This window comes from Trichoplax adhaerens, genomic scaffold (genome assembly GCF_000150275.1).
Source record: "Trichoplax adhaerens TRIADscaffold_6 genomic scaffold, whole genome shotgun sequence".
Classification (NCBI taxonomy): domain Eukaryota; kingdom Metazoa; phylum Placozoa; class Uniplacotomia; order Trichoplacea; family Trichoplacidae; genus Trichoplax; species Trichoplax adhaerens.
In genome coordinates, this window is record NW_002060948.1 from 2,390,479 (window position 1) to 2,406,553 (window position 16,075).

Below are 16,075 nucleotides of genomic sequence, written 5' to 3' on the forward strand. Positions count from 1 at the left end.
GGGTTAAAAATATTAAACCATCATTTCTAGCTATAATGAGCTTGCAAAACGTATATATGTATCCGCGTATAAATCAACAATTTTTAGCCATACTAAAGTGATAAAGGTAAAGTATAAGATAAAATATTCGATAATACTCATTTGAAAGCGCTTTAATTTGTGGAGTTAATAAGCAAGAGTCTATCCTGTCAAGCGCTATAGAAACTAATCGGCCTCATTATAATTATCACATATAGTCCTAGGTGCCGTTCTCTATCGTAGTAAATTTAATTTTGATTAAATTTTAAGATCCAACATCAATAACCAATGCTTTTGTTCTGTAATACTGAATTACTTCTATTCGATTCGAATGTTCTGATTATTTATAATTTATGATTAAGATTAATTAATCCCCCATTACCCACTAGATATCCGACAATAAATGATAGGACGACATTACTCTCAAAAACTTAGCATATCAGCAAGATCCACTACAGATTCCTGTTTCTATACCTTTATGCCAGTAAAATGGATATTGACCTTGCTATATTGTTGGACAGTTTATACTTTCATAGAACAAAAAGGGGATGAGCTTAGGGTACAATCCCGTAACTTCTTCGCAGTTATTTATTAAGTCAAAGAAATAGGAAGTGAGGACCTTGGAAATGGCTTTCAATTGGCATCATAACTCATGATCTATCTTTAGTTACACCTAATTTCTTCAATAAAATATTCATAAAGTAATTAATAATACTCAAATTGAATAAGATCTCACGAATCAGTCACTACTATAGGAATCGATACATGCAAATGCTTTCTGTTTATGTTAAAGCCAGAAAGTCGGTGCATCATTTTAATTTTACATCAGATATGAAAATATAAAGATTTAGAATATTTACCTACATTATTGTAGAATACGCAGATTTAATATTAGACTCGGTGATACCTTAAAGTCTTTCTATCTATAAAAATGTATCACTGACAGTATTAAGTAATAAACATTAAATTATAAATTGATGGCTAAAGTTTTACTGATCATAATCGTACCATTCGGATAGTTGACGTTACAATATAGTGTTTTGGGCCATAATTTTTATCAAATTTATATATTAGTAAAGAGAAATTATTCTAATACCAGTTACAAGGCAAATGTTTAATTGTAGTTGCTACTAAATAATTTACATGCAAATGAGATTTAACTATCAATGCAAATTCGGAATTTCTTTTTACGGCCAAGAGTTGACATACTAGCTGATTCATGAGAAATTAATTTATTGTAGAATCAAGGCTACATTGGTATTGTATCAATAAGTATTGATTCATTTGATATGAAAAAGTTAGTGATACTACCTTATTCATTTAATAAATTTCATAGCTGTTAGAAAATATTACGATCAATCGGTTATTGTGACAAGAGTACTTTTAGATTCGAATTTTATAGGCATAAAATTTTAAATAAGCAGTAGCGCCATTTCGTGACTTGTAGATAAAATCATAAGGTAATGTCACAACTGTCTTAATATCTAGGAGGATATTAAAAGCAAAATACAAGTAGAAATTATAAACGTTCTCATAGCGGTATAAAATTAATTTAATTAACCTTAAAAATATCATGAATATTCCTATATTTGTAATAGGTTAGGTACAATGCTTCCGCTCTCAAGCATAAAGGCACTATATTTGCTTTTAAAGAGTGAATTCCCCAAGATCTTGAAATAATTCAACTTATGTGAAGTAGGGCAATATCACTAATAATACTTTTATCGATTTATAATTCGTAGAAGATTAAAACATGAAATATTATTGGTTTCTTATTCACGTGGCTGTTGATCATATCAGCTGAACCGTATATGGTACATGAAATAAGAATAAATAATTCATTCTTAAATCTTTTCCGTCAAGCTGTTTATTCAAGTGTACCGATTTATTTTGATAATTCTTCATGTTATAATCCTATCTTTAATTCTCCTAAAAGTTACTGACACAATGTTCAATTAACCTTTATTTATTTTTACTAAATATATATAAAACATGCTCATTTAAGAAATTCTACACAACTATTTAATGAAATTCACTATTATTGGTTTCTTTAACTGTAGATAAAGCTTTGTATTGCAAAATAATTTTAATCATCATGTTTGAATATGCATACAAGTATCTTTGTAATTTATATATCTATATCAGAAACAATATAAATTATTTAACTGCCTTCGCGTTAAGTAAACAGTCTAATGGACGCAAGAAGTAGCAATTTTTAATTTGACCGGTTAAAATTTACTATTCTATAAAATATCAATCTAAGATACAATACGAATTCATTTTCAAGTTATTAATATAAAGGATCTAAATTTGATGTCAATCATTTACGTAATGATTTATTTAATAAAAAGTTACGCAATGAAACTACATAAAAATAGTATGATGAACATCTATCATTTAATCGGTAAGAGTATTTTATATAAATTGGTAATTAAATCGCATGGACAGGATACAATATTTGACAAGCACCCTAAATTGTCGTAAGTACACTATATGGCTAGGATATATAGATCGTAAATAAGAATTTATTAGAACAAAATACTTGCTATTTTCTATAATTTAAGTAATCTAAATTTGATCAACATATTACGCAAAAGCAAGAAATAACGATTGTATTGCTTTTCATCCTAAGGAGCCTATCAGCAAGTCCATCATGGAATTAATATTCGCTAAATAATGAAAAAATTTTCGGTAACAATACTTTTTGCGTCATAGCTTACTTTAAAAGAAAATCGGATTTTCATACGTTTCGAATTCAAATCAGAAAACATTATTATGATGAGAGAGTTTAAGAATTCTTAGTTAAGTTCTAATATTCATTACAAGTATTTTTCACAATCAAAACAGGTCAGGGAAAACTTGAAACTCTCTTATTAAAGTAAAAATTAAAATAAATAGTTCTTGACAAGATGAGGAGCGTTCTTTCAGCTGGTGCAGAACTTATTTTAATCATGGTAAGTTAAAAAATATGTCAAGATCGGATATCTTAATTTTACTGATTTCCATCTTGATTTATGGAGTATCTTATGATGAATTATGTTGCACTTTGATGCGCTTATTTATAAAAGAATTCAAATTATCTACCTGTGAAAATAATTCTCTAACAGTATCAAGTATAATAAAGTTTTACTTCGACTGATGATATACGCATATTTTTACGACAGCGACAGCAAATGCTTTAAAAATTTAAAAATCTATCTTCTAACTATGAAGTAGTTGATCGTATACAATTTTCAATTATACTCAGCATTGGATTATGGCTTTTAATAACTGTATAACTGGTAGAACTACATGAAAAGAAAGGTGATCTTGCGATAATTTAAAGCACTTTATTTTAGATGCACTCTGTCACAAACCAGCTTCGTGACCAAGATAACGTAAAACAAATCTCTAAATTACTATAGTCTCCGGGATTCAGTATCCCTTAACTATCTCACAAGAATTTAGACGCCTTTGATTCCACGTTAAACTCAACTAGACAATTGAGAACTACTTTATTCAACTATTTGACGGGCTTATATACCCTTCTACAGCAGTTAACATTCGCGAGTCATCGTATAAAAATACTTAGGTGAGAACATCTACTAACTAATTTTTCACATTCAGACTACAATATGTCCATTCACAGAATCATTTCAGTGCACATTACAACGCAGCATTAGATTTACTGTAACACATTTATAATTAGAGTAATTCGTATTGTAAGTAACTAGTAGTAATATATTATCACTATATTATATTCACCAAATTTAGACAGCTATTTCTTCACGGTAGTTCGTACCGTGACAGACTCGTACTTCATTTTGTCACTAATAGGCATCAATCTATTAAGGAATATAGATTTCAATATCGATCCGTCTTTGAAAAGTTTAAGGATAACATAATTTTTTACATCGATAAAATTTCACTGTGCAGTGCTATTTGTTATCGCTTTATTATTTGAGACTAGTGCAAGTATGCAAGTATAAACATCCATAAATTAATTCGATTCATGTCGATAATTTAGATATAAGGGCACCACCAATTAATATATTATATGGATAAATACTTAGATTAAAATTGAAGGCATAATAAGGTAATGCATTATAAGGTAACTAAATAGAAAATGTAATCTTGAGGATATCAATCATATCAGAAAATTTACTATCATATGATTGTGATCATATTGTCCGGATAGCAGATACTGTATTATCAATCCTAATGAGTTAATCTTACTTATATGCAATTAAATATCAAGAACATTTCTATCACACCTTAGATCATTCCTTAAATTTGTCTTATGTCAGAGTATACATGCGCATGAATCAACCCCTAGATATAACTAAAATGCAAGCAGTAAAAAAATTATTGACTAAGCAATTGAATGTAAGCGAATTACTAAAATTTGTAGAATTAATGGAAGAGATTGATGTGTTATAATGAATTGTCAGGGGGAATAGAACATAAAATTACAAATTTATCGTCCTCTGATACATTAAGCATTACAAGATGCAGTTGCAGCAATGGTTAATGCATCTAATGATTCTCTAAAAGTTAGTTTTTATCATAAAAATTATGACAAACAAGAATTATGTACATCTGTCGCTTTTATCTCATGAAATTAGTGCTACTATCTATAAAACTGTGTCTTCTATCAAACTTTCATGAGACGTAAATATTGTTTCTTTAGATATATTTTATGCATTGACTTTACTCTGCCATGTTCAGGTATAAAGCTTATTAAAATGATTAATTACCATATTATACTTTATATTCTGTAACTAAAGGCTTTTGTTATAATCAACAAATTTGACGAGGGAAAAAATATAAGTACTAATCATGTTTATTCATCAACTATTTAATTCATTAGCTGTCTACTTTGATTCTTAAGACCTATGCCTCATCGTATTTACGTGAGTTAATGTTCCTTAATGAAGTGTTTATTTCACTCATAAGGAAAAATCAAAATTTATGATAGTGATTTACTGATTTTCTGTATTAAATATTAAATTGATTTATTTGTTTCCTTTAAAAAATTGCTTCTCTTATTATTGTGAACTTACGGAATATTTTCAGCGTGCCCATCAAATTGGACTACCATCCAAAATGGCACCAAATGTATACAAATATTCTTTGCTCCTAATAATGTATTCCGCTATAATTATTATGAATCGCTCGATATATGTAGTTCACATAATGCGAGCCTTCTAGTAGTAAAAAATGCAAGCGTATGGAATGAAACCTCATGGTTACTATCCTTACCAACGATGCAATATCACGGTTTATGGATTGGTTTAAGGTCGCAACACTCATTCAATAACATAAGTAATTATGCTTACAAATGGATTGATGGCTCGAATACCAGTTTATTCCATAACTGGCTAACTACCCCTTTAGTGGGCTCAATTTCAACAGAGTTGTGTGTTGCAACACTTAGACCTTTAGGATGGAAATGGTTTCAGTATAATTGTAATACAACCTTTCTTGATGGATTTATATGTGAAAAATGTGAGTTGCATGTAGAATTATTGACAGCAGGATTTAAGACTCCTGTTAATTTAAAGGATCTAATTCCAACATACAAATAAATAGATTTTATAGATCATTTTAAATATTAGACTACTTTGCATAAATTTAATTACTTCAGAATTGCCAATGTAATAGTGCATTTAATATATATTTATTTCGAACGTAAGCAGAATTGGAAAATATTCTTTCTGTAAATAAAACTTGCTTCTAGATGTACTCGTAGTCTTAATACAAAGGTATCAATATAAATTATATCATGTTACAATTGGATATATGGATTCAGCTACTGCATTTACTACATTTGCAATAAGCGAGTATACTATCCTGCTATGATCAAGCAATTACTTACTGGATTTCGTTTTATTTATTAAAGTTAGCTGCAAATTCTATATCGAATTGAGGCTGAAAATACGGTATCACTACTTTCCAAGTTGACCTTTAGAAAATTTTTTTCTAAATAGATTTGGTTGTCACTATTATATAAGCACAAATTTTTAAAGTTCTGATAGGAACTCCTGTTCACTTTTGCTAAAATTGAATACAGAAAGTAGTTCTCCACAATAGCAATTTGCATCATGCCTTACGATTCATACGTATGGAACCTATACTTAATTAGGAGATTAGAATTTTAAATTTATTTCCGTCATAAACTGAAGTAACTCTGAAAGTAACAAAAATGTTTATATGGATCATTTACCTAAAAGCTGTTATATATTTAAGATAGTTGAAAGTGCTATGAACACACAATATTATATAGAATTTGCGTTCGTACTGATATTCTATTTTATTTATTATTTTAGTCGCGATACCCGTGAAGATTTCGCCTGAGGTATTATAAATATATTTCCATACGGCAAAGCAGTACTACTTACACGTACAACCTCTTCCATCATATACAGTGTATAATATCTTACCAGATCCATCTTTAAACTATTCTGTCCCTTATGATCATGTATGATAAATTGAAATACATCATGTATAACTTTGATGCTTGCCAAATATACAACGATAGACTATAGTTGATACTGCTCTAAGAATATCTTCCTAATCTTTAATTTAAATTCAATTTAGAAACATCTGCAATATGTATCTAATACCATTAGAAATCAAATCTATGCCAATGAGACCAGTGATAAAAGTATTGGCCAGCTGGAGGCTGCTAGTCAGCTTTTGAGTAGAACATGGGAAAATATTGCCATCAGTCGCAAAAATGATACTCTTAAATTCATTGTATTAAATGTAATTTATTAAAGATTTCTTTATAATATGTTAAATGAACAAATTAAAGGCATCCTCAACTTTATCATTATACTGATAACTGTTAATATTAACCAAATTTTATAAATCTCATGCTTTTAGGAATCTATTGAAATAACTCAAGTTCTGTTTAATAAAGCTGAAACTTTAATAAGGGCTGGATGGAAGAATGTAATTATATTGATTTTAAATCGATTTTTCTGCAATTATTGTTTCCTTTTTTTTCTAAAAGCCATTAGAATCTTTAATAAAATTCCAACTGTACCTATATCTATAAAGGATATTAGATCAGAATAAGCTCTCACCCATTAATTTTATTTAATTAGGCGTTAGATCCTATCCTGGCTACCATGAAGAATCTAGAAAAGTTAACAGTTCGGGTTGCTGGTACTCCATTAAGGAATCCGATTGTAATCCAAACAACTCGAATGGGTGAGGAAAATTCAAATAAAAGTTAATATAGCCAGTATAGGAAATCTGTTGTTATTGCGTTACAATAATTGAAGTGAATTGTCTAGTATTTTTTTCGAGAAAAAGATTTAAGTACATTAATGCAGTACTTTGCACTCTTACAAGAGTGTGCATATGTCAAATCATGAGAGAATAGCTGATTTTAACGGTTATTAAAATGATCGTAAGCAAAGATGATAATATTTTTTTGCGTTTATAGGATGTTAAAGTTGTAGTTTTACAGTATATCCTAGTACGATCCTTTATTAGATTATATTCAAAATGCAGAGCAGAAGCAGTAATCTCTGCTTCTACAATTTCTGAGTAATTAATTAATAAGTAATTTATGTATAGCTGTACTTATAATTTTTATTAAATGCTTTCAAAGGCACATAGAAAGTGTCAGCTACCAACAACTGAAGTAGGCTCTGCAATCTACTTGTTACTAAATTTAAATCAAGCAATTAAGTCGAAATTATCGAGATTTTATAATCTTCTTATTCTTGGCATTAAAGTCTTAAATTTTTTATCTTTATTTTCTTATAAAATTTAGAATTAAGAATGGAAAAAATAGACACGCCATATTCTACCTACATCGGCCTTCAAACCACTACAAATAACTGGCTTCAATTACATTATGATACGAATTTAGGTAAATATAGAATCATTAACTTCATAAATTACATTGCCGTACATGAAATTATTATAATTTCTTTATAATGATATTTAAAACCTAATATTAAATACAAGTACAAGATAATAATTTAACCTATTCCTATATTATACTGATCTTTCTAGTTAATAAGTCCAATGTCGTTGTAATTATTTACAAGAACTACAGGTAAAATCGAATGTACTCATATAATTTGTTATTTCATAGTGTTCTGGATAAGTGGCTACTATAAGCGTGTAATTTGCATTACTTGATCTGTTGCAATGAAAATTTGATTATATTCGGATCAGTGCCACGAATATTAATATAATACGTAATTTAGAATTCCTACTTTATTATTTTCTAAACGCTATTTTGGAAAATTAATAATTATGTTTACTTTTTGCAATGAAAATTACAGATTGTTCTCAGAGTTACCTTCGGAATCTAGCTTAGACGTCAATACCAATATCGTTTCGTGCTCTTTAGTTTCAACGATTAATTCTTCGAAGATTCAGCCTACTGAATTTCAATATCTGCTTAGTAATTACAAAGTAAGTAGTTTCCTCTTCTTAAAATATCAAAAAGCCATAAAATATATATTGGTGAATACTCTTATACAGTATCAAAGCTGTATGGATATAATAATATGAAAGTATTGTATCATCCAGTAAGTGCTGTTTAATTTCATGTTAATAAAAATAGGAACGAGTAGCTTTGAGCGACATTCAGTGTTCATATTGGAATTTTAATCAAAGGTAAGTCTTATAACTGGAAGAAACTCTTATCCGTAATATTCTGCTCTGTTAACCCACTTGTAATATTATAATATGGAGATTAATTACAGTAGCCGTTCTTTTTTTCACTTAATCCAATACTTTAATTTCAGTAATTGGTCAACATCTGGTTGCAACTTTGTTCGCCAATACTACGGAAGAACCCATTGTAGATGTAACCATTTAACCCATTTTGCTGCGTTAATGATCGTAACCAACACAACGGTACGGGTTAATCTTAGCGTAAAGAATATGTTCAAGTTATACAAACACAGCGTTATCATCTCTGATTTAATTGTTTATATGACTTTCTACAACCAACGGTAGGTTAACCAGTATCACTCGAAAATTTTGGGAACTATTGGGATTGCGGGTGTAGTAACATCAGCCGTTTTTTTACTCTTCACTCTGATTATCTTGGTGTCATTAAGGTAAAATTCTACCATTAATTCCATTATATTATGACACTTTGCATTATGTGTAGCAATTTCAGTTTTTCGAAGTGAAAATCAATCCTTTAGAATTATTTATTGTAATTGATTTGCTAGGAATCTACGATCAGATCGTTTTTTTATACACAAAAATCTGTGTTTAGCATTACTACTAGCCAACGTTAGCGCTGTCATTACATCGCAAGCTTATCTTCATCATGTAAGTATTAACATTTTTATGGTAAATGACGATTGCTTAATCGAATTATTGAGACTTGAGATTGAAACATTGATGATATTTATGGCGACCTCATAAAGCCGTTTTTTAGATTATTACCGCAATCTAGCTAGATTACGCACTTATAAATTCGTCTTGGGCTGTGAATTTTTCTCAAAATTTTGATATTTCGATGCGATAAAATTAAAAACCCCGTACTAAAGATTTTGTTGAACTATATGAGTTTCTTCACTAAATTTGTCATCAAAAAATTACTTCCTTTTGATCTGATACTATTAATAATTCTTGTTCCTTAAGGTCAAAACAATCGTCGTTCTACTTCGCATACTGTCTAAAATTGTTGTAAATCAAATTTTTTGTTGTTTATTATGGTGTAATATAAATTAAAATTTTCTTATATATGTTGCTTTCACATTATGATACGTCATATTCGATTTTGAATAGATAGTTTAAATTTTATTTTCATAGGCGGTATAACAGATTTTGTTGAATTAAAACGGAATATTTAAAAATACTAGTATATTACCAAGTATCAACTGTATGAATTATAACTAATTTTAAGGTTAACGTTTCGATAGACTGCATGCAAAGTAAGTGCTATTATTCAACATTTCCTATTTACCGCTGCCTTTACATGGATGCTGGTAGAAGGTCTCCACCTTTACTTATTAATGGTCAAAGTTTTTACTTCGGGACGCAGTAAAACGTTCCTATACGTGTTCGTCGGTTGGGGTATGTTATAAGTACTATATGATCTATCTACATATAAATGTCGACCTAGCTAGCTTATTTAAACTTAAGTTTACTCACTAAGAGCTCTATGATAAATTACTAAAGTAGTTTTGCAATGGATTCGATCAGCTGATATTTTTCATTTCGATGTTTTCTTAACAGAAAATTTCATTTTAATCATTTAAAACTAATTTCAGGCATTCCAGTAATTATAGTCGCAACATCTATAGCCATTCGCTTTAATGATTATGGCTCCAATCGAATGTAAGATAAATCAATATGTATTCTCAATCAAAGATAGGGATTAAATATAGTATACGCTCAAACTACCTCTACGCTTCATGATCTGTTGATTTAGCTGCTGGTTATCGATAAAAAATGGATTGATATGGGCTTTTGTTGGGCCTGTAATTGCTATCATAACGGTAATTAAATCGAATGACAACTTCTTGAGTCATTTATTTTTGTTTACATCGTAAATGAGGCACCATTGAACGCAAATTTTTTTATCTATATTTAACTTTTCTGCAGATCAATTTTGTGATATTTATCCTAGTTGCCAGAATAATATGTCGGTCTTCATCTCCCGTTGCAATTGAGCAGAAAACAGCCGATTTTGCGACTATAAAGTAGTTTTTCAAGTCAATTTCACATAGAATAATTATTTGGAAGAATACAATTCCTTTTATAAAGAAAATGATACCATATTATCGATATATAGGTCAACTTTGCGAGGTGCCGTCATACTGGTTCCAATCCTTGGATTAACGTGGATTTTCGGTGTACTTACCATTAATGAGCAGACGCTATTCTTTGATTATATCTTCGTAATAACTAACTCACTTCAGGTAATCACAGCACTTTTATCAAATCAAATCTATATAAATAAGGCTAAATCTGTAGACGGTGCTCTATTGTTCATAATAGCTCCTCCCTCCCTATAGTTTGATATCTTGTAACTTCTTTATTTATGAACTATCATTATGTTAATTTCTAATAGAACTGATGTAATCAGTAATCTATATAACTTGCATCTTTCAGGGCTTCTTCATCTTTCTGTTTCATTGCGCCTTAAACAGCGAGGTTATCTTATTATATTGCTTTTATGGCGTCGTTTAATTTCAGTTTATCTTTTTTACGCAGATTCTTCTTATATTAGATCGTCTTTTGATTATTACATTGAATACTGTTGCATATCCGTAAAAAGGGCAAATAAACGTCTTACATTCTATAAATTTCAGGTTCAAAATGCATTAAAAAACAGAATTGGACAATATGATGCTGTCAAGCAGTTAAATAATAGCCCTCAAAATAATTCAAACGGCAAGCAAGGGAAAAATACCGGCAATAACGTGGTAATTAAGTCGTACTTAGCACTAGTACATGTTAAATGTTTTAGAGCTAAGGAATGATAAAAGTAAAAGTATTTCATTTATGTATACTCTCGAGTGCTTCTTCGTAATTAATACAGTTAAATTCAATTCATTATTTGTAATTATACTAAAAATTAGCACAGTTTAAGATATTTATTAATTACTAATTCAGAAATTAATTTTAGTTCTTAGTACATATGCTAGTCATTGGGTAGCATTTTACCTTTCGTCTATCATTGATTAAAAAATAAAGATTTTGGTATTTTAATGAATTTAGGAATCATGGAATGGACATCATTCGAGTACACTCAATAAATTTAAATCAGAATTTTATCAAAATAATACCGGTAATCATGATGACTTAGTAGTCGTAAGAAAATCATTTGAAAGTAAATCTTAGATCGGTTCATTAAAAGTAACTGCTTTAGGCACCGTAAATGGGCTGTAATAGCCATATTTTGAGTATAGTTAGCCTATCGATTAATAAAAGGTATGGCAACAGCGTTTGAAGATGAAGAATTACTTCTAAAAATCTAAGCTTCTACTAGCATATTCTGAAATAGCTTGTGGATATTAAAGGTGAATAGACCCTGAGGCTATACAAGGTATTCTGTTAAGCTGAATAAGGCTTTGAGAGTATCAACAAACAAGTTCGCAAAAATAACTGTTGTACTGATAAAATAGGTTCACAAACTGAAATGAAGCGTTATCAGATTCGAATTAATTTTTCCATTAGATTAATAAATGCTGTAATTATTGATAACATTTTTTCCATCAGTAAGTAATCGAATAACCTTTTTTCATGGTTATGAATTCGGTTTCGTGCACAAACATTATTGCCACCCTCACCCCTATCGTGAACTTTTTCACTATTATCAATTTACTAAAATCGTGAGATTTTGTATCGTAAGTGATTACTACAATTGTTATTGTAACTACAGTGATTCATTCCTTCTGCCTTAATTAATTTCATTAAATTACCGTACCATGATAGTAAACTTTAATATTTGTGAACAATCTTAAGACAATCACTTGTTCATAAAGATAAAATTAATATACTACTAATAATAAACGCAAACATTGCCTATACGTAACACCACGAAGGTATTACTTTAGAAATAGCTTACAGATAAAATTACGCGAGAAATTTTTGCCTATGATGTATTATAACTTTAATTTTGATATTAATTAAATATTAAATGATGAATAAAGAAGATAAGATAAAAATACTAGTAAATTAAAGTACTGTACGTGGGTATTGATTATATGATACTCTGTTCCACCAGAATGATTACGCTCATTCATATCTAGAAATTTATTAAACCTTTGAGCGAAATTAAAAGCGATTTTCGAATAAACACTATCCTATATATTTAAGGATAGGCATCAAAAGTGTGAATTAAATGTGGGAGATAAAAGCTTTGATTTATGGTCTTTAAGCGCTTCGATAAAGTCCGTCTAATAATTAATTAAAATTTTCATTTGTTATGGATTGCGAATTAACATATAATTTTTAGTCGTTCTTATAACCATAAATTTATAGTAAAGAACGCTACCCATAATTTCTACATAGTCAGGTTAGTGGCATTTTAATAAGGTGAATGATAGATGTCTTTACTAAATAGCGAGCCTTTATGAAATTTAGTAAATTGGAATTTAGATAATTTGCGAGCATATATAAGCAAAGATATAGGGTGCAAGCATATAAAACATCGCTGCTGTATTGTAATGAAAATTATATCTATATAAATAGTGTTAAAATAATGTAATTCGATTTCTTTTGCCTTCTAAGTTAGCTTATTGAATGTATTTAAACAACCTATTCACGACTAATTTTTTGTTTATAATGCTGGATTTTTAAGGCTTTGTTAATCTAACTATTATATTGCAAAATTTATGATTGTCATAGGATTAATTAACCGCGATATATACCAGTATTTCATTACCGACCTAAAGCTATGCACTGAACGTTCTCTAATTTCTGTCTTTGCCTTTAAAAAATTCCAGTTCAATTAATGATTCGTGGATTCTTTATCTAGTTCTTGTTGATATAATCGATGCAGAATGTACACGTAGAAAAAATCAAGCAGAAATCATTAATCAAGTGTAATCAAGCATGAAACTATTATTCTAGTTATTGACTAAATAAATTTCAACTTACCCAAACACGTACCGGATACGCAATGTGCCAAGTTATATTCAGGCGATCGATTTGCTCATCCTAGACATGTAACGAAAATCTTTCATTAGTCTTATCGAAAGATAATCTTGGAAGAATGAGTCATTTTGGTAAACTAACTTAGCTAACATAGGGATAACGTATCACTTACTATTCTTGAATTTCTTTACTGTTTTAATCAAGGCGATTTTAGATAGAATTGTAGCTTCAAGGTCCATCGGAGTTATGACCATAACAGTTCCCAAATTCTTTCAATAACAGATGGTAGTTGTAACGAAATAGCAATCTCATGGTCATGGTAAGCTCTATTTCACTAGTATGTACGCATGTAGATTGTACATGTAGCATCTAAACAATATCTAGAAATTATTTTGTTTTTAGCTAATCTGATATTGATTATAATTACTGTATAAAGTTTTCCTAGGCCTAAGAATTTGATAATCCATTGATATTTGGATAAAGTAGTTGGTAAAATGGCATGCCATCCATCAGCAGCTTACTTAACGTCAGTATTTGGTTTCATGAAGAGTAACAGATATTTTTAATAGTGCGAAAAGGATACGCCAGCACCTAGCAGTTTAAATTGTTTACTAGTTAAAATTACAGTGCCTAATCTTCCTGCGAACATTCGGTGAAATAATATAATTGTCTTACTTTGACTAGTTGAGTACGTTATTATTATTTTATCTGAATAGCGTAGGCATAATATAAAAGATACCGATTGGCGGCAAGTTAAGAAGCGTCTTGAATGAAAAGCCGACTAATGACTTCCTTTCAATAACATTTCTCATCATATCCTATTTTCGAAATCTATTTTAATCAATCGGCAAGGCTTCAGCCATTTCTTTCTGAAGCTCGAATATCAATTTTTACAAGTCTTTGGCTACTGCTAGAATATAAACTTCTAGCATAGTTATCAATCCGTATTTTCTTGTTATTCGATAATTATTTTGATATTTTCTATTTACAAGCGACTTGAATTCGGCGTATCCGTTACAATTGGCAAAAGTTAGAAATAAATAAACTTTGCCTATATCTATAATTTCCCTTAAAGTTCGATAAATGGAAACAATAAGCAGCAGTGAAGGGTGCAATACTTGCAACATGCTTTAATTCTGTAATTTAGGAACTTTATCACTAATCTCATTCTAATTTTATGGACATCTCAAAACATCTAAACTGAGCATTTTCTCATTCTATTAAATTCTCAAACAATTTAATACCATATAGTGACATCAGTACTTTAACTTATGAATTTTTTACTTCATAGTAACAATGTCTTTCAATAGTGAAATTCTTAAGTAATTTATCGCTGTTTAGTGACTTGTGATAAAATCCGATCACGAATGTTCTAATTAGAATTGCCAGTTTACTAGCAAAGCGATAGATATTGATGGATTTTTAGAATTGACTTTTATGTTTGTCTACTTTCCATCTGTTGCGGAGAATGTTATACGGAGAATTACCGTACTGATTTCATTCAATCAGGCTTAATAATGTATCAACACGATAGATAATCAAAATAGAGCTTTGCCGTTGTAATGTAACTTAGTAATTAGAATTGCCGGTTTACTAGCAAAGCGATAGATATTGATGGATTTTTAAAATTGACTTTTATGTTTGTCTACTTTCCATCTGTTGCAGAGAATATTATACGGAGAATTGCCGTACTGATTTCATTCAATCAGGCTTAATAATGCATCAGCACGATAGATAATCAAAATAGAGCTTTGCCGTTGTAATGTAACTTAGTATTGTGATTGTAGACTGTTAGCCATGTTTAGTATAATGTACGGTAGATATTTATCCTAGGAGACGTTTGGTAGCCATAAATATGGACTGTAGTGGTATAGACTCTATGCTAGAGTACAGATGACTATATACTGTACAATAAGGTGTTGCGTTACTAATAAGGTCATAGGTAAAAATAGAACTGTAAATCATATATTAGGATATGGTTAATTCATTATACTTTGGCTGGTATGAATAATGTCTACGTAAATACTGTAGTCGCATCCATATCGGATTAATGATGGTCCGCAGTGGAATAGTGTTACTAAGAGTAATTTTACTATGTGTAAAATAAGGTAAAAGGTTGCCATGCGGATTGTAGCTGCGAATGCTACGAAAAGTCTAAAAGCATACAACTTTAGATTATTCTGTTAGTTCGCTAGGTCTATCAAATGGTAATACTATCTGTTAAATGAGCACATTATCGTAAACCGTCAGCAAAGCGACGGGAGTTTGTATTAGTTTTTCTAAAATTTGGAATTTCGTGATTGGTATATATCACAGCCGTATACAGTAATCTTTTCACATATTGTACCGTAACTAACTGATCATTCATAAATGGAATTTCAGTTCTGTTAACCAGGTAATCGGGTTACAATAGATAAAGAAGCCTATCTTGTAATGATATTCCGATATAAATAACGTAAAGTATAGTTGATGTGCTTTATGT

General features: G+C 29.8%; 1 protein-coding gene across 1 annotated transcript; it reads left to right on the top strand.

Annotated features, from left to right (window-relative positions):
• Positions 1–5,264: 5,264 nt before the first annotated feature.
• Positions 5,265–11,835, top strand: TRIADDRAFT_57362 (uncharacterized protein; the record flags this gene model as incomplete). Its single annotated transcript, XM_002113289.1, has 20 exons — positions 5,265–5,505; positions 6,327–6,355; positions 6,598–6,765; positions 6,886–6,954; positions 7,110–7,215; positions 7,787–7,885; positions 8,032–8,074; positions 8,307–8,439; positions 8,591–8,643; positions 8,775–8,886; positions 8,989–9,092; positions 9,210–9,312; positions 9,909–10,062; positions 10,260–10,326; positions 10,421–10,487; positions 10,594–10,691; positions 10,784–10,910; positions 11,104–11,145; positions 11,304–11,417; positions 11,713–11,835. The coding sequence occupies 20 exons, from the start codon at positions 5,265–5,267 to the stop codon at positions 11,833–11,835; spliced, it is 2,052 nt and encodes a 683-aa protein (XP_002113325.1).
• Positions 11,836–16,075: the final 4,240 nt, after the last annotated feature.